General features: G+C 38.7%; 1 gene segment (V, D, J or C); it reads left to right on the forward strand.

Annotated features, from left to right (window-relative positions):
- The first annotated feature begins 6 nt into the window (after positions 1-6).
- LOC135248730 (immunoglobulin heavy constant mu-like) overlaps positions 7-24,190 on the forward strand; it is a 35,713-nt gene continuing 11,529 nt past the window's right edge. The window contains 2 exon segments of the C gene segment in view: positions 7-123; positions 14,729-15,037. Of these exon segments, the coding sequence occupies positions 9-123; positions 14,729-15,037 (424 nt within the window).

Raw genomic sequence — 24,190 nt, forward strand, 5'->3', positions numbered from 1 at the left:
TGGTGGAGATGATGGTGGTGGTGGTGTGTACTGAAAACACCAGCCTCTACCCCAGAGACTGTGTGCTACTGTGTATACTACTTTTTAACCAGAGGGAGATAGTCTACCTGCACGGGCAGCAAGGTGAGAATTCCTATTTGGATATGGTTGCGTTAATTACAGTCACTATTCCAGTGTTTACCAGCAGGCACAGTGCCATAGTACAGCAGGAAGTATGAAACATATAGTATTCCAGTCAGTATGTTCCGTTGAATTTGTGCAATTTTTTTCCCATTTGTAATCAAAAGAGCAAGGTAGGATAAAGCTATATTTTGGGTCATCACACTTGTTGCAAATATGCACATATTTTGAAGATGAAAAAGCTGCACAGTTCTAGCAACGGATTGTATAAATAACAAACAGTGAACATTATTCATTAAAATCATATGTCAGTATGCAAAATAATGCTCAAATATACATTATGAATTTCTTAATTGAGGATAATGGAATATGTAACATATCTGTGATCACATTGAAAGTGTGCAGCCCAGGCTTGGTTTTTGTACCGGTGTCAATCACTGTGTATTATTATAGCTCTTGGTCTAGCTGGTCACAGTGATACAGCTCATTACAAAAACCTGCCTCCTTTCACACCATGACAGAATGCACGGAGATATACAGACCCAACCAGGACAGAATGTACAGAGATATACAGACCTAACCAGGACAGAATGTACAGAGATATACAGACCTAACCAGGACAGAATGTAAAAAGCATACAGACCTAATCAGAACAGAATGCACAGAGATATACTGACCTAACCAGGACAGAATGTACGCAGCTATACAGACCTAACCAGGACAGAATGTACGAAGATATACTGACCTAACAAGAACAGAATGTACGTAGATATACAGACCTAACCAGGACAGAATGTACGGAGATATACTGACCTAACCAGGACAGAATGTACGGAGATATACAGACCTAACCAGGACAGAATGTACGGAGATATACAGACCTAACCACGGTAGAATGTACAGACATATATTGACGTAACCAGGTCATAATGTACAGAGATATGCTGACCTAACCAGGACAGAATGTACAGAGATATACAGACCTAACCAGGACAGAATGTACAGAGATATACTGACCTAACCAGGACAGAATATATGGAGATATACAGACCTAACCAGGACAGAATGTACTGTGATACAGACCTAACCAGGACAGAATGTACGGAGATATACAGACCTAACCAGGACAGAATGTACAGAGATATACAGACCTAACCAGGACAGAATGTACAGAGATATACAGAGCTAACTAAGACAGAATGTATGGAGATATACTGACCTAACCAGGACAGAATGTACTGTGATACAGACCAATGATGATGAATAATGATGCGGTCGAAACGTTAAACGTTTACATGGAAAATATTATTACTCTTTTGTTTGGAGCATCAAGAGAGTGTGAGTATTTTACAGACATAACCAGAACACTGACATATACAGACTTAACCAGGACAGAATGTGCAGACCTATAAAGACTTAACCGGGACAGAATGTATACAAGTATACAGACTTAACCAGAACAGAATGCACAGACATATACAACTTCCATTGGCTAACTCTGGTTCTCATGTTGACAAACACCAATAACCGACTTCAAAGGCAATCAAAAGCCTAGAATGAAGACTGAAAGCTTTCTTGTACCTGCACGGAAAACAATTGAACACACCTGCCTCATCAGAAACACCTGTGAAGCCATTTGTCCCAGACATTATGGTGCCCTGAAATTGGAGAATTATGTATAAAGAGTGCTGTATTGTATACAGGGTGAAACCAAAATGAATAAAAAACCACCCTTTGATAAAAGCTGAGAATCTGCACTTTAACCAGGTGTGAATTGTTTCATTACTTATCTGAAATCATGGAATACAGAGCCAAATCAAAGTAAAAATATGTCTTAGTCCAAAACATTATGGAGGTCTCTGCACATATATTCTGTGAAATGATGCACTCTGATATCACACAACAATGTCAATTTTAAGCATATTTTGACTGATTTTCATTGATCTATCCTTATATTTTTTAGATGATTTTGAATCCATCAGTTTTGCAGACCTGAATTATTGTGTATGGGGGTAGCCGTAAAGTAATGGTTAAAATGGGGCCCCAGCACAGGACACCATACATGTCAAACACACTTGTGATTTAAAATTTAACATAAATCATGGCACCTGTCTTCTTTCGTTCCATTTCAGACTGCTCCATTTTGGAATGTCTGTGAAATGTAGATAAGACTTTCCACTGGACCTGGCCGGCTTTTTATAACACAGGCCGTTTATTTTGGTTTCCTTTATAAAATGGCCAATATGTGCAATAAATTACGAAGGATAGGATACATTGTCAATGCCAGGCGTTTCCTTGACGTTTCAATTAAATTTGTGTAGTACTGAAAAAAAAAAAAAAAACTATGAGGAGTCTGTAAATGGGCAAATAAAGATATAAAGTCAGAGCATTTGATTAAGGAGCACAAAGCAACAAGCACAGTAAATGCAATAAAAGAGATGTAAACAAACTGAGCAAATATCCGCTTAATGAACCTTTCTAAAAATCCAAATTGCATTTATCACTTAGCTAAATGAATATGAACATGAATATTAAAGGTAGTTTACAACCACGTCAGCCGCTTTACAACCATGTCACCTGTGGAACATCCTTGCATGGGTTCTAACAGTTCTAAACAAAAACCTCCAACTGGCCTATGGGGTGAATTGTTATGGTGAAAAAGAGTTCCAGTATTGCACAGCAGAAAGCAAACCACGTACATGTAATACAATGTAAATTGCAGAGTGTATTTGTTATTAAACATAGGATTAAAAAGATATGAAATAAACCAAAGCTTCATTTTATCTTACATGTCCCGGTAAGACCATCATTCAATGTCCCTGCCAGTGCAGTCCTGTAACTAACAAAATCCTTCTTTCTGATAATAACTGAAGATGAAAATTAATCTACAACATCACTGCAACTCAAATACAATTATGCTTACAATTATTTATACTCACATTAATGGAATAAACATTCTGTCGCAGAATGTAGACACAGAATTCGAACAGTTTTTTAAATTTAATGTCTATTTATTCTCGGTTGGCTCATGCCATGCAGGATCCCACTAATATTTCCTCGCTTCGCAGCCGTTAGTCCACAGCAGTTTATACACAGACAGAGACGCTGAAGCAGACCATCGGTGATTCTCAGTGCCATGTTAACCAGATGGTGGGTTTGGTGTCAGTGGTTAGTGGTGGAGGTGATGGTGGTGGTGGTGTGTACTGAAAACACCAGCCTCTACCCAGAGACTGTGTGCTACTGTGTATATACTTTTAACCAGAGGGAGATAGTCTACTGCACGGGCAGCAAGGTGAGAATTCTATTTGGATATGTTGCGTTAATTACAGTCACTATTCCAGTGTTTACCAGCAGGCACAGTGCCATAGTACAGCAGGAAGTATGAAACATATAATATTCCAGTCAGTATGTTCCGTTGAATTTGTGCAATTTTTTTCCCATTTGTAATCAAAAGAGCAAGGTAGGATAAAGCTATATTTTGGGTCATCACACTTGTTGCAAATATGCACATATTTTGAAGATGAAAAAGCTGCACAGTTCTAGCAACGGATTGTATAAATAACAAACAGTGAACATTATTCATTAAAATCATATGTCAGTATGCAAAATAATGCTCAAATATACATTATGAATTTCTTAATTGAGGATAATGGAATATGTAACATATCTGTGATCACATTGAAAGTGTGCAGCCCAGGCTTGGTTTTTGTACTGGTGTCAATCACTGTGTATTATTATAGCTCTGGTTATAGCTGGTCACAGTGATACAGCTCATTACAAAAACCTGCCTCCTTTCGCACCATGACAGAATGCACGGAGATGTACAGACCTAACCAGGACAGAATATACAGACATATACAGACCTAACCAGGACAGAATGCACGGAGATATACAGACCTAACCAGGACAGAATATACAGACATATACAGACCTAACCAGGACAGAATGTACGGAGATATACAGACCTAACCAGGACAAAATATACAGACATATACAGACCTAACCAGGACAGAATGTATGGAGATATACAGACCTAACCAGGACAGATTAAAAAATATGTCTTAGTCCAAAACATTATGGAGCTCTCTGCACATATATTCTGTGAAATGATGCACTCTGATATCACACAACAATGTCAATTTTAAGCATATTTTGACTGATTTTCATTGATCTATCCTTATATTTTTTAGATGATTTTGAATCCATCAGTTTTGCAGACCTGAATTATTGTGTATGGGGGTAGCCGTAAAGTAATGGTTAAAATGGGGCCCCAGCACAGGACACCATACATGTCAAACACACTTGAGATTTAAAATTTAACATAAATCATGGCACCTGTCTTCTTTCGTTCCATTTCAGACTGCTCCATTTTGGAATGTCTGTGAAATGTAGATAAGACTTTCCACTGGACCTGGCAGGCTTTTTATAACACAGGCCGTTTATTTCGGTTTCCTTTATAAAATGGCCGATATGTGCAATAAATTACGAAGGACAGGATACATTGTCAATGCCAGGCGTTTCCTTGACGTTTCACTTAAATTTATGAGTGCGGTACTGAAAAAAAAAAAACTATGAGGAGTCTGTAAATGGGCAAATAAAGATATAAAGTCAGAGCATTTGATTAAGGAGCACAAAGCAACAAGCACAGTAAATGCAATAAAAGAGATGTAAACAAACTGAGCAAATATCCGCTTAATGAACCTTTCTAAAAATCCAAATTGCATTTATCACTTAGCTAAATGAATATGAACATGAATATTAAAGGTAGTTGCCAGTAAGTCATACCATAAGTAACGAAACATCTGTATCAGTGCCGCTTTACAACCATGTCACCTGTGGAACATCCTTGCGTGGGAGTGATAAAAAGCACATTGAAATGGATATCCACATTTAAGTTCAGCCGAATGTGTGTTCCTGTACAACAACAAGCCGTACGTGCTGTGCTAATTAAATAGAGCAAATGAGTACACATGGAAGCTTAATCTCTTGTATTGATTTGTTGAGTGTAGGGTAGGGTAGGGTAGTTTTAGGGTAACCATAGGGTAGCTGACAGCAGTGTATCCATGCAGCATGGGAGAGGAGGGGTTTTTGTACAGCGGCACATCACTGTGTAACTGGAACCCACAGTGGTTTGTGGCCGTACAAAAACCTACCCTGTTAGCTGAAGAGATTATCCCCTCATTCTGGCACTGCATAGTGGATCCCCAAACTCAATAGGTGTTATTTTATAATAGGCTGAAAGTGAACAATGCAAACACTTGTATCTATAATCATGAAGTGAGGATAAATCGTTTGAGAACATAACACCATTAAATAACATTACTTGGATTATTTTTAATGTGTATTTAGTTATTTATATTGTATTACATTGGACAAGTTCAGCTGTATTTGAACCTTTATTCAGCATAGATCCGGGAGACGTCGACAGTATCAGCTGAGGATTCAGGCACTCTATTTATATATCAAATTTGATCAGAATGATAACCATTCAGTTTAATCCCATTTATCCCTGCTGGAAAAATTGGGAAAGACCAGGCCTGAACCCTCACATAAACCTACCAGTGTGGGGACAAGAGCCTCGAATGTTTCTGATCATTTGCAAATAAGCAACTGGGGCCCAAATAATTGTTTTAGTTTGCATTCTGCCCTCAAATGTGTTTGTGCCATTCCCAGTAATTCTAACTCCAGTATGTATGTATGTACACTAAATGGTTCTTTCGTGAAATGCATTCTTGTGCAGTTTTGAAGTAGTACAATTGCAACAATCACTTTCAATGCCCTGGGGCAGTGGGACGTTTTATGGCTTATTATTTATGTAACAAAGCTGCAATAGGCAGGAAACTGACAACCCAACCCAGTGTGCCGTGGCACACAGGTGCTTCCTGTCTGTGTTGGCTGTGATAGAGCAGTCTGACTCCAGCGCAAGGGCTGCTTCAAGGGTTCAGTGCATTGTTGGCCCATGGGTTTCGTACTGGTGTCACTGCTGAACGATGTACTACTTATATACTGTGTATTTAACACCTTTCTCACCCCCTCCCTTTTCCACTGCACTACAAATTATTATTAACTGCCCCTTTAAAAACAGCTCAGTCAATTAATTGTCTTCAATTTAACGCAGGTGACCGGCGTACAGAGGCCTCCTCTCCTTTGTGATTTACACCGAAAAAAAGCTGACGCTGAAACGTCAGGCAAAGACGCTTTACGCCTCAAGTGCATGTGAGACATCTTTTGGTGTGCGGAGCCTTCTTTATTATTTTATTCATTACTTTTCTGGCATTTACACACCTAGTTTGAGCGCAGTCATTCTGGCATGAAATATACTTGACTCAAACTTCCCCTGCAGCTGCCAAGGTTGCAGTTCTGTCTGTCTTTAGTGAAAATGCATGTCAGAGATGAGACCTGTTGAAAATGTTCAGGCTAACAGTATAATTTCAGCCTAATATTCACCATTATATACTGGGGAAAATGTTCAGTTAAGTGCCTCACACCTGCTTGCACTTGTTTGAATGACCTTGCTCTGCCAGGTTTTCAAGTTTTTGTAAGTCAACATATTCTAAACAAAATAAAATAAAAGAGAAACAAAATAAAATTTTGCACCCAACGGGCTGTATATATATCCAGTTTCATGCACAAACCACCTTCCTCATCCATGCACCACAGCATCGTGGCTAAACCAAATTAGCCATCCAGCAGCCATATATGCAATATTTTGATACTGTATGCTATACTTTGTGTGCATGTTGAAAAAAATATGCTATCACAAGTCCCGATCTTTAAAAAATGTCACAATATATTTTCCATATTTTCATATTTACCCCCATCAGCCAAAGAAGGAGGAAGCATGTGTATCTCCCGGGGGGGAGGGGGGGGGAGTTGAAACTAACTGAAGGCTGGAAGCCGAAGGCTTGAATAAGCTGTTTACGTGTTTCAGAGTGAGAACAAAAATTTATTGTGCAATTTGAAAAACAGAAAGTGTTCTAGGAAAGTCAGGGCAGAACAGTGCCATAAAAGTGCCATTATTTATTTATTTACTTGTTTGTTTGTTTGTTTGTTTGTTTATTGTCCCTAATATTTAAATTTGTGGAAAAAAGAAGCCAGCAGTTACAGAAATATAGAACCCCATAAATAGAATTCAGACAGAACAACAAAGGGGGAAGGTGCATACTGTGCATGCATGGCAGCTTTGGTCCAGCTGTCTAATAATTTTGAGCCGAGTTTGTCTTTAAAGCTGCTAGAAGTCTGAGTCTGATGGCGGAGGTATTGACATACTCACTATCGTGAGGGTGGTTGGCGTCACTCCCCCTTTGTGTAATTGAGTCATTGGAAAACTGTGTCCCCACTGTCACCCGCGCCTGGTGGAATAAAGCTGATGTATCCAGGAGTTTCAAATTTCATCTAAAAATATTACATCTCCTGACACCTCTCCAGACAGCTTTGGCCCATATTCAGTCCGAATTATTGTAATACAAAAAGTTAAAAGTAATTCAATACTTTAAAATTTCAATATGCAGTTTCCGTATGCAATACCATTCTGATCAATAACTTCTTATTACTGTTGCATGTATATTACAATATTACTGTAAATGATTACTTGTTCTGAAACATGCACGATGAACTTCAGCAGCATGGATCACATTCAGTTTAAAAGTGTTCCTGAGTTGTTACAGTCCATGTCCTAGTTACCCTTGAGTAACAAATTCAAGCAAGGTTGTGTTTTTTTCCCCATGCTGTAACAAATCTATCCATCCACCATCTATACTCACTTATCTATACCGGGCAGTGTCGCAGGGGGTGCTAGAGCCTATCCCAGCGTGCACTGGGTGAGAGGCAGGAATTCACCCTGGACAGGCCGCCAATCGATCGCCCACAATTCACTCACACACTCCCACGTAGAATCTCCAATTAGCCAACCTGTCTTTGGACTGTGGGAGGAAACCAAAGTTTCAAACCCAGGACCGTCTTGCAGTGAGGTGACAGTGCTACCCACTGTAGGGAATCAGTACACCCAAATCACCAAATAGACTTGCTCAACTTCTTCAGAGATTTCAGGACCAAGGACAGTACTTTGTAATGCGTGAAGTTCAAATGTTCAAATTGCAATAATGAAAGTTATGCACTTCAAAGTGATTGAGTTACTGGCAGAATTCCCCAAAGTTAATACAGTATACAGAAGTAATATGTAAGAAATAAACTTTGTAAGAGCTGATAAAACTGAATATCCTCATATTAAGCTAAAATTGCCAAAATTATAGATATATGGAATTTTTACATTTTGAGTACAAAATATGTGATGCGCATAATGAATTCAACATTAAATTCACTCTCAGATTTGGTCATGCATTTGATGGATATTAGTATTGAACACGTAATGCATGAGTGGCCAACCCTGGTCCTGGAAAGCCAGAGACAGGATTAGCTTGTTTTGCTGTCACTTAGCACTTACTTGACCAATAAAAGTATCTGAGGAGATTGTTAACTTACTTCACCTGATTTATGGGGTCTGATTTTTATTGATTTTATGGTGAAAACAAAAACCAGCGGGCCCTGTGACTCTCTGGGATGAGAGTTAGCTTCCCCCTGATATAAAAGCAAAAAAACTGAAATTAATCATTTTGGGACCGCTGCAGTATTTGAAAAACAAAATATATATAAAGTACTTTAAATGTGTTCTTCTATCAGTTGTCTTTAATTAATTTTAATCTTGTTTTGATCTAACATGTGTTAACAATTCATTACTGAATGTGAATATAATACATGAAATATCGCCTCCTATTCTATTTTGCATACTGTCACCTGAATTTTCAACTAACGAATATTTGAAAGGACTGGAAACGCAAAGCCTTTGAGTGGGGCTTGGAAATTACGCAGTGCATCTGAGACCCATGTTCTCATTTAGAAGGCTCCATGTTTGGGAGTCCCAAACTAAATGCTTTGCAACCCTTTCAACTATATTTACAACTTTTTCATCTCCTGATTTCTTTGATCGGACACGTATTTGAACTTGGCTACCATTCCTTGATTGTTTGTAAAATCAATAATGATTAGATACAGGCTGGCCCAATCAGCTGGCTGTATCAATCATGAATCAATAAAATTAATTGATATGGGTATGAGTACTGAGGGACATTAGCCTACTTATTTCACATAGGTGATATGGATGTTTGATACATTTTTTCATTAAATAAATGAAATAACAATTTTTTAAAAGTGTTTTGAGTTTACTCGGTTTCCCTGTGTCTAATATTACCTTTTGTTTGAAGAGTGACGAACATGCAATAATGGAAGAAATCAGAAAGGGGGCAATTTTTTATCCCACGCCACTGTTCATTCGCGTCTCTATGGTTTATGAGGTGTTTCTGTTTGGCTAAAACCTTAAGACAGATCACTGTGACTACTACTTTGACTACTGGGGACAGGGGACCAAAGTCACGGTGTCTTCTGGTACGTATATTTCTATCATAAATTATAAATGCTTGTTTCATCTGTTGGCATTGTAGCAAGATTTAAATAGCCCATATAGGCCGTCGACAAATACGGGATGGTCGTTAAATGAGTTATTGCTGTTAATTTGACAATGTTTTAACAGCAGTTTACCGTTAAAAACATACGACGTATTTTAATCTTAGATATACGCTACCAATTTCTCTCGTAGACCTAGTTAAAATTTAAAAAAAAAAAAACACATTGACCTTTGTGGGTTTTTTTTAAACGCTGTAAACGGTTGATTGGAACAAATTTCTGGTTTTATGTATTAAGCAGACAGTTGACTGTAACATAGGTCTGATTCTCTTGTGAACATAGGCTACATAAATTAGGTTTACAGGAGTTTCTCTTTCCAAGCGTAAAAATTACTTTAAAAGACTGAAAGCGATGATTTGTCAAGTTTATGTATGAAGTACAAGTCAGACCATTAACTGTGACTACAATCGTTTCGACGTCTGGGGGAAAGGCACAAAAATCACTGTTACCTCAGGTAAGTTCATCATTTTTTCAAGATTCAATTTTGCGATTAACGTAGAAATACTAATGTGATTTTCCAACGAAGAACTGAGAAAAATGAATAAATAAATAAATAAATAAATAAATACGCCAGAGCTTCATATGAAATTGCGAACGAATCTCTGGATAATTATTTTACAATGGGTCAATATTAAGGGCCATGGCATCACTTTTATTTAATTCGATTTGTTGGCATATTCATATTACTTGCGTCCTCTAAAAATAAATTAGACAGAAAATATTCCATTGAGCGAGGAGACGAAAAACTTCATTCGGTCATTGTGAACGGCGAAACACGGGTCAGCATTAAATATAAGCTATGGATATCTTATAAACATCGACCTTTATGAATTCCTATAAAGGGTTTAAGCGATCGATTGGAACACTTCTCATAGGCTGAGTATTATGCTGAGAGTTAATTGCGCTGGAAAAAAAATATGCACTGCTCGTACAGGCTACATAAGCAATTAGCATACATCAGCAGATGTATCTTTTGCCATGCACAAACCAAGACTTTAAGCGATGGTTTGTCACACCTTTTGTACGATGCATTAGCCAGACTGTTAACCGTGACAGCTATGGCTACTTCGACTACTGGGGGAAAGGCACAAAAGTCACAGTTACCTCAGGTAAGTTTATCTTCATATGAACTAGCGAGTAAATTCACATGTCTGCATAATTGTTTTAAATAGAAAAAAAAAGCATTTTAGTTGATTTGGTCTTTAAAATTAAATTACACAGAAAATATTTTAATGGGTCCGTATCCAAAATGAGAGCAGATGGAAAAATCGCATTTGGTTGCTGTACGTGACAAAACACACGTCTACGGTTAGCCTATTATGCATGGCAAAACACAGGTCTGCACTAAATATAGTTTTTGCAAATCTAGTGAATATCGACTAAGGCAGGCGATGTACTGGCAATATCTAATTCGACTCTCTTGTGAACACATATAATGAACATACCACCGGAGATGTTTCTTTACCCAAACACAAATTAATTAATTTAAAAAAGACTTTAAGCGATGGTTTGTCACAGTTTTTGTATGAAGCGTTAGCCGAACGGTTAACCGTGACTACGCTTTCGACTACTGGGGAAAAGGCACAAAAGTCACCGTCACTACAGGTAAGCTTAACGCATCGGAATGAACATACTTTATGGTCAATGCAAATAATTAATTTTGCGACAAAAGAAAACAGAAAATGTAAGCAAAGTGTATTATAAAAGATATGGCCCACTGTTAGAACTGTTATTGAGCGACCAAGCGCTCTGAATGTAATGATGTGACTGGTACTTCGACTACTGGGGATCTGGAACTAAGGTGACTGTGTCCTCTGGTAAGTAGATTAATGACACGCGCGATGCTTTTGTAAATGGGGAAAACTTAAATTACATCAAAATTGTTGTCTTTATTACGGAAAAAGAAATGCTTGGTGCTGCTTGCTCTGAACAAATTTATATTTTTGTGCTTATTTAGATATTGGATTTGATTATACCAATAAAAAGTTAACGGGTCGCAAAAAAAAAAAAAAAGAAAAAGAAACAACCAACACTAAGTAAAATTGCCTTGTCACAACCTTTAGATTTCACTTCTGAAACTATCCGCTCGTGTAGGCTATAGTTGCTTGCAGTGCGTTTCTGATTTCGGGTAAATATTCTAAATCCTGCTCAGATTTAATTTGCACTTGATGTAAAAATTAACTTTAGGTACTCCAATGTTCAGAGAAAGGGAAAATAATCTATTTTCAATAGTGGCACTGTCACAAACGGACGGGAAACACCGCAGCGTATAAAATATCGGATGTCTTGGATATCTTAACACGTTTGAGGAGTTTTTAAACAATTATATTTTTTGTGGTTGGGTGAAAATTAATACTGGAGATAAATGACTCTTGTGACAAGACCGTACGTTTATTCTCATTTCAAATCAAAATATGTTTGAAAACATACGACATAATATTTTATGCGGGATATTCGCTGGGTTGATTCTAGTCTTTTTCTCTGTTTCGATAATTTTACGGCATAGTTTTCGCTTAAATTTCCGATAAGGATTTGTCACTGAGCAAAAAAAAAAACGTTTATACCCTTCTAAGTATTGTAAAAAAATAAAATAAATAAAAAGCGTATTGCTGCTAAAAAAATAAATCAATAAAATAAAAATAAAAAACAGAATTTGCAATGAATTGTACAGGAATCTTAACAAAAATCTATTACAATGATGAAGTCCACGGGATTTGTAAATTCGAATCAAAGGGACAAAAGTAGGTTAATCCAAATCACTTTTCTAATTTACTGAACTGAACTAACACGCAGAAGTGGAATGTCAATGGTGGAAACGTAGCCAAGCAAGATTGCCTCATGGAGTGTAGGCTACACTTAAAGTACGCGGACACGTGCTGCTCTCAGTTCAGGTTAAGTAGATGCCAAAAATGTTTTTGGACTTAGTTACTGTTGAGTAACATCATTGTGCCGATGCTTTCGACTACTGGGGAAAAGGAACAGCCGTCACCGTGTCATCTGGTAAGATTCCTTTATGTATCTATAATTTACCGAGTGACCGGCCCTTACACATTATATTTTAGTGATTAAGTAACGCCTTTGTGGAGCCCCTTATTCGGGTAAAATGATTGCTTCGGTTTAAGAAAAAGACCTGCTTTTGCCAGCATTGAGTCAAAATGTAGTGATTCATGCATGCTGTAGTATGTAGTCAATTACCTCTGTCACCTCCGAAAATATTTTATACAAATAGCAGGAGTTTGCATTATGTCCCTGTATGGTGCACAAATAGCCCGTTTGCTGTCGTGCATCTGTTGGCAATAACCGTGTTGTGGGACGAGAAGTTAACTGGACGCGTACTTCGGCTACTGGAGGAAAGCAAGAAAGGTTCAGCCAGATTTTATTTGTATCTCTTTATGAAATTACAAGTTTTGAAAACAAAATGCAAGATCTTCCAAAATATCGGCTGTAAGTTTTAAGTAATAAGTAACTATTACAATATCGGCCTTTTGGAATATGCTTTTAACAAATTATGTATATATGTGACATTCACTCGGTTTCTTTAATATTTTAGAATTTAAGAACGTGGCACGTCTGTGCTATTATGTGTGGAAGTTTAAAAAGAAAACTTTGTTATTTTGTTATTCGAAATGGGAGGTGGCGGTGGAGAAACCATTATAGCCTAATTTATGTACCCAAACAAAATATGTCTGTGTATTCTAAACTGTACATTTTGCAACTTGGTTTAACAAGAGGCTGAATTCTGATGAATGACAAATTTCACTGCTTCTGATATAAGGCAGGCGAAGTCGTTCTCCTGTAGAACACGTGTAATAAATTATAAATTGTGGGTATATAGTGCGGAATCTTCGGAACAAGTCATTGAAGCAAATAGCTTACTTCGAATCGCACAATTATGCGGACGTGTGTCGCGTTTAGGTATGTGGAGGCCGATTTTATTATTATGACTATGAATTCGATTGCTGGGGAAAGGGAATCACCATCGTCGTTAAATTCGGTAAGACATCCTCATCAGCGTGCGTGCTTGTTATCTAGTAGCCTGATTATTTCTTTAAAGTAGCCTGCTAGTCTTATTTCAAAAACGCTTTATTGCTTATTGCCAATATCGTGAGAAATGGGGGTATTCAACACAGGTCAAAATATTAATTATCTCAAAAAAGTGGTGTATATATGTATAGAACAAGTTATGAAATAAAAATGCACTTTCTTCCATGAAAACCGAGTTCCAAGTTGTTTGAGGGCTGCGAAATTGGAAGATAATTTCAATAGGTTGGTCTGGCTATTTAATTTCCTCCTCGGCTCCATTATCCGGGGAAAACGAATAATTTCCTTATTTATACATAAATGTATCGTACATTAAATGCAAGTTTTATGCTTCTAATTGGATTTACTCAACGGATTTTAATTTTAAAAAGCTTCTATGTGTTGATTACACTTTCGGTTACAAGTCACCGTTGAAGAAATGCGTGGGTCAGCTTTAAGAAATGGTAATTTCATCATTAAAAATAACTGTTAAATAACGGAATTCTGGAACAAAAAAAAAAACACATGGAATGTGTAAATGGTTTGGTACACAGGATAGGCCTATCGCAGCCGCTTCATTTCTGGCAAATGCTTTTTTGGCATCGCAATAATTGGCGTCTTAAATTAATGACAGGTTATATGAATATGTGAAAGTATATTCATAAATAACCAAAACCTTCATTAAATTATGGAAACATGTAAATTCGTATTCATACTGAGCCAAATATTGATGCCGGGTTTAACTTGTATAGCGCAATCTATTACCTGCATTATTTTATGTTGTATGATAGTGATCATTAATGCAATTGTACATAGAAAAACTTCAGGCTTCGGCTATGCACTTTGTCACAACAAACTGACCTAAATCTCTATGGGCGCTCTCTGCCTCTATGGTGTAAACTGCATCGACATTGGCTGATTAAAATTAATTGCTTTGCTTCAACTGGGATGAAAATTTTAAACAGTGTAGGCTTGTAATGTAAATGTCCCGCATGTTCTATAGGGTGTTTGTTCTTTATGCTGTTAAATTTTCTTCTTCTTCTTCTTTTTGTTCTTCTTCTTCTTCCAGGTACAAAATCCCCTCCAAGTGTCTTCCCCCTGATTTCCTGCGGTCCTGGATCCAGCGGTTATGTCACAGTGGGCTGCATGGCCAAAGATTTCACGCCTGACCTTTTGACCTTCAAATGGAATCGCAAAGGAGGAGCGGCATTGGCGGACACAGACTTCCTTCAGTATCCATCAGTACAGAGCGGTGAAGTATTCACCGCTGTCAGCCACGCCGTGGTGAAAGCAGCCGACTGGAACCAAAAGCAAGCCTACGAATGTTCGGCAGAATACGATGGGAAAAGCACGACAGTAGAGATAAAGATGCCTGAAGGTAGGTTCCGTTTGCTTATTTTGCTTTGATTATTATTAACCAGTCTTGATGGATGTCACTGTTGCTAGAGAATCTGAGTGTTTTTTTTTTTTCACTGAAATTATCTCTGATGAAAATATCTTGAAGTTTTGTTGCATCAAAAAGAGTGCTCCAGAGGACAAAAAATAAGGGTGTAGCCAATTATTCATTGGACAAGAGCTATCTGACAACCGATACTATTTTTGTTTGTTTTTCTTTTTTGCTTATGTTATAAAGTTACATACATGCTATTTCTACCAACATTGGAAAAAAAAGGCTCAGTTGTAATACATGTAACCATTTTTGCCTGTTCTCCATTCTGTGGTATTAGTTTTTAATATCATAATATTGTGTACTTAAACTGAAGAAAGGCAGCTTGAATTTATTAGCCGCAGCTAAGGCCCAAACACTCTGCTGATTAACCTTACTGAATGAATCAACAGTGTGTTCTGGGTCATAGCTTTGAGGGTACAGATATGTATGCTCTAAGATTGATTCCAGAATGATGAAGTTATGAGTGAAAAAATGCAGGCATGAATTTAACAGGCATATGTATCATAAATTAATTATGCGGCTTGGGGAGGAGGGTCTAGCCATACTACTACTACTAATAATAATAATAATAATAATATATCACTGCTGTACAAAGGAAACTCAGAGTTTTGGAATATCAAACACATTTTGAATGCCACCCCATGGTGGAGCAGTTTCCTTCAAAGAAAGCTAATCCAGTCTGGGAAATGCATTGTGGAATTAGCATTTTGCGTTAGCATTTGCCCACAATCAATAAAATGCTCTCTTTGTGAATATGTAAAAAGGGAACTGTTATGACCCCAGGTGTAAGTTTGTGTTACATTTGTCACTGTTGCGCGTGTTTCTTCTCTCCGGTTGTCATCAGACTGGATGTTTTCGTTTCCGGGTACTCGGCTTGCAAGCACTCAAACTTCCAGAAGTGGCTGCTATACATCACAATCGTAAATTTGATACTGATGAGGGGTGTACATGGTATCATTATTTTAAATGATAAATGAATAATTAATCATAAATTAATCATAAATTATAAATTAAGTCACCTTTAAAGTTGGAAGGTCATGCAATCCATATTTTTATACTTGATGATTACTGTATTTTTTAATCAGCATTTCCACAACAAATATTTCTGTACAGGAACTGATGTTTCTTTCATGTTCAAAACACCAAATTGTTCACTTGCACCACTCAACAAGAAGGACTGTACTGCGCATTCAAAAGTATAAATTCAATATTGGTCTGGACAGTTAAATTTTGTTCTTAGCTTTGACTTACATATAAGTGCAGCTTGGGGAGTTATTTTTGGGGATCGCTAAAACTCACCAAACTTAACTTTGTATTTGTATTTGTAAGGAAGTGAACCTAGCCCAATTTTTAAAGGCCCTATGATGGATTCTGCAGTCTCGAGCTTAGTTTCGGCACATGGATTTGATCACACCGTATTACGTGGACGTTTAGCTATAACAACATCGTGTCTGTCTTTAAATCTTGTGGTCGCGCAACTTACTGCAGTTGCCCCCAGAAAAGCACCTTTTAAAGATGAGCCATTGAAAGTGTGCTTAATAATCGAACGCCAAAAAGAAACGAAGAAACAACGAGCTCCCCCGTCGCGCGCACCTGTCCATGCCTCTGCGCATATACAGACACAAAGACAGCTGAGTGTCTGCTGTCGGCTTGTTTGCTCACTGTTATCCACTACTCGTCAGCTGCAATGCTTCAAGCAGACTGATCCAAGGCCGTGTGGTTCTAACTCTCAATAACAGATCATCAGTCATTTTTACTACTTTGCAGAAAAGCATTTATGTTCTGTCATCTGAAATGAAGAATCAACTTTAAATTTGTTATTGAAAGTTAAAAGCCAGACGCCCTGTGCATGGATTGAGTCAGATTTTGTTTTCTCCCCTTAGTAGTGTGCTGCTGTGCTTTAGAAGGAAAGGAAATATATTATGTATGGGTCTAGATGAGGGGTACACCAGAGGAACTCTGATGGCTGTTACCCACAAAATCATTTTATTATTTCCATGGACTCAGCTGTTAGGCCCCACTGACCCACCATTGAACAATGTTTTTGTTCTTTTTTTCCCAGACCTGGGTCAAATACGTATTTGTTTTGGATTCAAATACTTTTATATGTCCAACTGATCTTGTCTGGCGTATTGGAACCAATGAAATACTCTCGCAAACCCTGCCTTTTGGTCATATTGGCAAGCTCAATTACACCAGGCAAGATCAATGGCGCACAGAAAAGCATTTGAATCCAAAACAAATACATATATGTCTACAGGTGTGCTTTTTACACAGTAAATTATTCAGCATCAGTTCAGAACCTAACGACATTTGCTTGAGTCTCATAAATTTACCGGAACAGTTTAAAGCATGCTCTGAGTTGACTTGACACTGAGCATTTTTCTGTGTAAATCTTCAAAGGGTTTACTATTTGGTAATGTAGTCGTGCCATGTGCACGACCAAGAAACAATATTATACCTGAGATCCATTGTATTTCCTTTCCATACTATTTGCCTGGTTTTTTGCTTTCGCGTCAATGCCTGTGCTTGTGTCTCTTTTCACCAGTGTCTGCACACATCTATACATGTGCGTGTGTTTGTTTTTCAGCCGCCCCTCCCCAGTCTGCCCATCTTTATATAATGGCCCCGTCTCAGGATGAGCTAAAGTACAACAAGACCGCTACCTTTGCCTGCTTTGCCAGTGAATTTTCTCCCAAGGACCATTCTTTCGTCTGGCGATGGAGGGGCGAAGAGATATCCAAAGGAATCACAACCCTCCCTGCGGTTGAGACGAAAGCAGATAAGAAGACCGTGTACAGTGCCACCAGCATTTTGCATCTTCCTGAAAGCCAGTGGAGGGAATTTGAAACGTATGTTTCCTGTGAATTTAAGCATCGCGGTGGAAATGTGCAGAGGACAGCTCATTACGTATCTCCTGGTATGTCTAAAGCAGTTATTTATTTATTTGTTTATTTATTTCGATTTGTTTGTACTGGGTTTTCCTTTATCTGCAATGTCAAAGTGCCTTTTACAAAAAAAAATGCAAAGTACATACGTCACTGTAGATAAGAGTATTGCTGCTGATTGCCTAAAAATAGAGCTTCCTATGGGAAAATGGCCCTTGGCCTTTTGGAAACAGGGCTGTGTGTTTTCAGAATTCCTTAAGGTGCTACACTTCCTCCTCACATTTCTATTACTCTTTTTGTGCACAGATCAATTTAACTTGCATCTTTAAAACTCACGCAGGTGGTGGCATTGTATTCTTACGTTTTGTATACTTCTTCCACAGGCTGCATCCCAGCAAATCCAGTTGAGGTCTCAATCATCCCTCCGTCCAATGAGGAGCTGTTCCTGAACAACAGGGTCGAGCTCATGTGCAATGTCACCGGGGAACTGGATAACATTGTTTCAGTTGAGTGGCACAGTGAAGATGGCAAAACACTTGTCTCCACCAATGCATCTGTGGGACGTTCCCAAATCCACAAGCTCTACGTCGATATTGCGGATTGGTCCAACGGAAGCAAGTTCACATGCATCGTGAAGCACTTTGATTCTCCAGATCCGATTCAAGTAACTTACAGAAGAGAAAATGGTAAGTTCCTCTTCCAGGCTTTATGTGATCAAAAGCGGTTGCAAAGAGATTGAAGTTTCATACATTTTCTAAACAGAATACCTGTAAGGAGCATGTTTGATCTACTTTATTTGTCTGTAGTGTTTCTCAGTGCGTGTCACCATACATGATGCCCCTCTCAGAGAATACTTTGATTTGGCTTTTCATATTTAAATACCTGGAGCAGGTGCAAGTTAACAACGTGTGACCCATTGGTCACACACACCTATGTGTTCATTTTGTTTAGATGTCAGTCTTTTGATTATTTCTACAGTTCAGTGATGGACACCCCGTTGTATCTCATTTTCACACTGGGGTTCTAGAAGGCTCATGAAAACTCATGAGGTTTCATGAAATACTTAACCCTTTAATGTGTGAGATCACAAGTATGTGATTAGAATGTTATCTTAACTGAACATTCTAATGCTGATGTAACACTGACTAGAACATTCTAGAACACTGACTGAAAAGAACATTCCAAAAACCTGTGCTTCAAATGGTGAAAGGTTTGCATTGACAGAAGCAACAATGCCCCAAAGTAAAACATAGCCATAGGTTAACAATTTTACAAACCACAGGGAAATGATACACAGTAATTGCAATGTAACTGCATTCAGTGTAACAGACACTGTTGCTGAGTCTTTGCCTCAGGGTTTAGTCTTTAAATCACCTTCCCGCTGAATAGCAATTTCTCACACAAGGATGAGGCTTTGTCCACTTCATAGTAGCACTGTAAGTACCCAGCTAAAAAAAAGTCATAACCACAATCGCATATTTTCAGGAAACGAACCGCAGCCTCCTTCCGTCTTCCTAATGACCACAACCGCAAAAAATAACGGCCACGACGTGACCCTGATCTGCTATGCTAAAGGATTCTACCCCAAGGAGGTGCTGTTCTCTTGGCGTGCTGATGATAAACCTGTGGATAGAGCAATGTTCCAAACCACCCAGGTGGTGAAAACAGAACGCGTATACTCTGTGTACAGCCAGCTGTCCATCAGTGCTGAGGACTGGAACAATGGCATCATGTACAGCTGTGTGGTGCACCACGAAGCCGCATTCGACAAGTTATCGAAAACGATAGTTAGGACTATCGACAGTGTGTCCAAGAAGTCCACCACCGTTAGCCTAGACCTGTGTCGTCCTCAAAACTGCGAGGCTTGACTGTGCAAATTCCCGTTCCTGTTCCTGTTCCAGTTCCTGTTCCCATTCCCATTCCTGTTTCTGTTTCTGTTCCGGTTCCTGATCCCATTCCTGTTCTGTGGCGCACATTGTCATTCCGTTGGGTCCTATTCAGTCCGACTGAAACGCAGTGTCTGCCTGTATGTCTGTCTGTCTGCCTGCCTGTCTGAGTGCCCCTCTTTCTTTAAAGTTTTTTAAAATGCAGTAACAAAATGAAAATAAAAATTAATAAATAAAAGTGGCATGTCCGTGCAGTCTGTGTGGTGTGCATGCTCTAATTTGGGGATGGTGGCAGAGGTAATGGAAATATGCGGTTGCAGCGATCAGAGCCATGATAACTCCATTGACAGCAGAAAGTGAAAATAAAGGAAGAATGTAGCTTTTGATTTCAAGATGAAACATGAAAGCAATTCTGAGCTCTTAATCATTACTGTTATTTATTTATCAGCCTACAGAGAGATAAAGGCGTGGCATTGGTTCTCAAATAGGACACATTTACAGTTGTAGTCTAGCCTCAGCTCTCATGCTGTAATTCACAATATGGTGAATTGATACTTTAGATAAAGCCTTGAATGTGCTATGCTAGTCATGTGCACATTGAACTGCTGTCATTTATTCACATAAGAAAAAGAATGTCTGACATTGTGCAAATTGTGCAAAAGATAGCGCAACAAAAATAGCTTAAGGAAAAATAACCATTTAGGACAGCTTAAATAAAGGAATCCAAACCAATTAAAGACAGATGGTTGTGCATAGGAGGCAATTTTTAGAGTCAGTGCTGTCATTGTGTGGCAGTGCTTTGGGAAGTTAATTATTTCAAACAATATAGTGTTAATGAAGATTAAAACTTCAACACAGTTTGTTGGATCTTTGAGGCTGTCTGTCTGTTTGTTCAGTTGTGTCCTTTTGGTTCACTCTCATTAAGCCTGTAACACAAAGATAGGGCAGGAGAGGTAACCAGGACATGCTTTTGTCATGCTGTGTGGTTGGCAAAGCACTGTGTCCCTGTCCGTGTGTCTCTGGGTCTGTGTCCTGTCTCGGACTTGTGTTGTCCTCTATCGACTCTTGTCAAGTCACCCCGAGTAGCAGCGCAGGTTTGCTCCCTGGTTCACCCACAGGTTTTTCAGAAGCAAGCCAAGAAGGCGATAGACACCACCAAAAAACAAAAACTTTATTTAGACAGGTCAGGGTCACTTCAACATGAATGCTCCACACAGTGAGATTAAGGAGCTCGTCTTCCCATGAATATGTGGGGAACTGGCAGCTGGCCTAGCAATATGGTGTGATGAGACAAAGCTCCCAAGCCCCGTTCCTCATAAGGAAGCAGGTTCCCCAAGTGGAAAAAAGACCTGTTCAAAACTGCCTAAGCTGAAGAAATCTACTACATGAGAGAAAATCTCTGCGGCTTAATTGATACATGTCATGATTTGAAGAGCTTTCCAACACTCATGCAAGATAGCAATCGACTCAGAGGTCCATTCTACAAAGGTCCCTAAATCACACACTTTCATATCAGTCAACAATACATACAGTTATAGTAGTACATTATTATTATTATTATTATTACTTCATTTTTTTCAGAAAGTACCTTTCAGACAAACTCAATGGCATAACATTCACTTTTCCTTCTTATTCTTCATCACCAACCGCCATTTTGAAGTTACCTTGGACACCAAAAATGCATTTATTTTGTGTAGGAGATTAAATTCATTTTTACTGACAACCTCTCAGTGAGTCCGTGGGATTGTCTGATACCTAATTTCTGAGCACATGAAAAAAGAAAGGCATTTCCTTTCAATAGTTAGACTACAGGCAGGGAGACTGAGCCATATCATAAAACTGAGACATAACTTCAAAGCCGGAAATAATTACAACATGGATTACGGCCTTGATTATGTGGTCCAGGAGGGATGAGAGTATCTTTTAGCTGGAGAACTGTGTGAATCAAATGAGTAATGGCCCTTCTTTCCTTCTAACCTAACACTTTCAATATGCCCGACCAAAGAGCAATCACATGACCTTCTGGACCCTAGCGGATTGAAAATACTTGCGGAGAAATATCTCACCTTCTATAACAATCCAGAAACATTTGGGTGTCGACAGAAACATGGTTGAAAACTGAAGGATATAGTCTCTGCACAGTCGTTTAAAAAAGGAAAGCAGTGATTTTTTTTACCCTAAATAATCAGGACAGCTAATGCACTAAGCATGCACACAATTAAATTTGATGGTTAGCTGAACTTCCAAATGTTTCCATGAACATTTCAGCATTCATCATTTTTTTCTTGTCTGAATTTGTTCTTTGATAAGATCAGAATCTGCGTGAGTCTTTAGAGGCCAAGCACACGAGGGGCAGATATGTTTGCAGACCGCGATGAATGGATGATGTTTCCACACAACCCTGTTGGTGGCATACATTTTATGGGATTGCTAGTGTTTCCTTATGCAAAACAACATGAACAGACACACACATTCAATTTATGAACAATTGGCATTCATCCTCTGATACACCAGCTGTACGCAGAAAATCGAAGGTCTGTGCAAGTCTCATGACTCCCACGTCGCTTTTTCGGAGGGAACTTTTATGAAGTACAAAAGTGAGATGAAATTACGAAAAGTTTTGTGAATGAAGCCCAGTGTTACGTAATAAGCAGTTAGCACTAGCAACACGCTAACAAGAAGAAAAGAAGACATTCTAAAATACGACGACCTTTTTAAAACATGTCACTCCCCTGCTGAGGTCACTTCACTGGCTACTGGTCGCTGCCAGAAACAGGTTCAAAGTTGTGACCCTGACCAACAGTGGAGCCAACATGACAGCCTTTGCCTACATACAGGACATGATTCGACCCAACACGCCAACTCGACAACTCCCTGCTAGCCGTGTGAATGGTTCTCGCTCGTCCCAACCATGGCGCTCCTCCACCCTAGCTGCCCAGTGGTGGAGTGAACTCCCCATTCCTCTACGAACCACTTTGTCATTGCTCATCTTTCGTCGTCGTCTGAAGACATATCTCTTCAGATTATACCTGGACTAACTTTCAGTACTTTGTGGGGCACTACCAATCTAGGATTGCTCTTATCACTTGTGTCTTTATATCTTGTTCCTCTAACACTTTCGTGCTACATTTATATCTCCATCCAGCGCTTATATTGCACTTATATTGTTATCTTGTAGCTTGCCACCAGGCCTCCCCAGATAGCAAGCGACTCCGGACCGGATCGATCTATGCTGACTTTGGGCCAGAATCAGGCGAGATTCAGCCTGGAGTCGCTTGCTATCTTGGTCCTAGTTTTACTCACAATAATATTCTGACCTAGCCTATGTTTACTGTGCGAACTGGACTTAATGTGTTCATGGCTATGGATAACTGTTACATAATGAGTACTGTACCTTATCGGACCTGTGCTTTGTAGTTGTTACACTGACCTTTGGTAAATGTAATGTAATAATTACTACATAGCCTGCGAGCCTGGGACGAAGACAAAGAAATGCTGTAACGCTGTCTCCTCCCTCTTTCAGAACAGAGTGTGCTGTTCGATCATTGGGGCTGCGAATCCATGGATGTTGAGGATGACTGCGCAGCCAACACGGCCATTGCTTTCATCTTCCTCTTCCTCATCACTCTCTTCTATGGTATTGGAGCTACTGCCATTAAGGTAACCACATTGATAACTGAGTGTGGGATGGACAGAGGCTCATCATCAGCGTGTTATCCACACGGTTACATGACTTTTCTCGGGCTGTGGTCTTGACTACTGAGGAGAGTAAAGCCTGATTAGGTTTTAAGGTTCCACGAACCCAACAACTGGTAAATAGTAATAGTAATAGTAAATAGTGTTCATTTCATGAGCCCTTGCTCCACTTAAAAAAAAATGTTTTAAAATGTAGTTCAGATCAGGGGCTACATTCACACATTTCCCCGAGGCTGACTTACAGCAATGTTAAATCGAAATTACACAGGACATAATAACAATAATAACAAATTTAAGACAGCGATAGTTTTTTTTTTTTCACCCCTGGAAATTTCAAAAATTTTCGGCTCAAAACAAAATCACGGTTGTGTATTTTTGGAGGTCATAGAAAAACCTGATATTTTATTTAGTCATTTGAAATTTGGTTGCCTCAGGGCATGCTAAATAAAATTCTTGATTGATTAAATTTAATTCTCAACCAAGTTAAAGAGCACTAAGCAATAAGACATGATTCATTGCACCAAACATGACAGTGTATTTCAATATTAGATTTTTAAGTTAGTTTATATGCATAACATTTAATATGCCCGGGTAATTTTACTAATATTAAA

The sequence above is a fragment of the Anguilla rostrata genome, chromosome 2 (assembly GCF_018555375.3).
Source record: "Anguilla rostrata isolate EN2019 chromosome 2, ASM1855537v3, whole genome shotgun sequence".
In the NCBI taxonomy this organism is placed as follows: domain Eukaryota; kingdom Metazoa; phylum Chordata; class Actinopteri; order Anguilliformes; family Anguillidae; genus Anguilla; species Anguilla rostrata.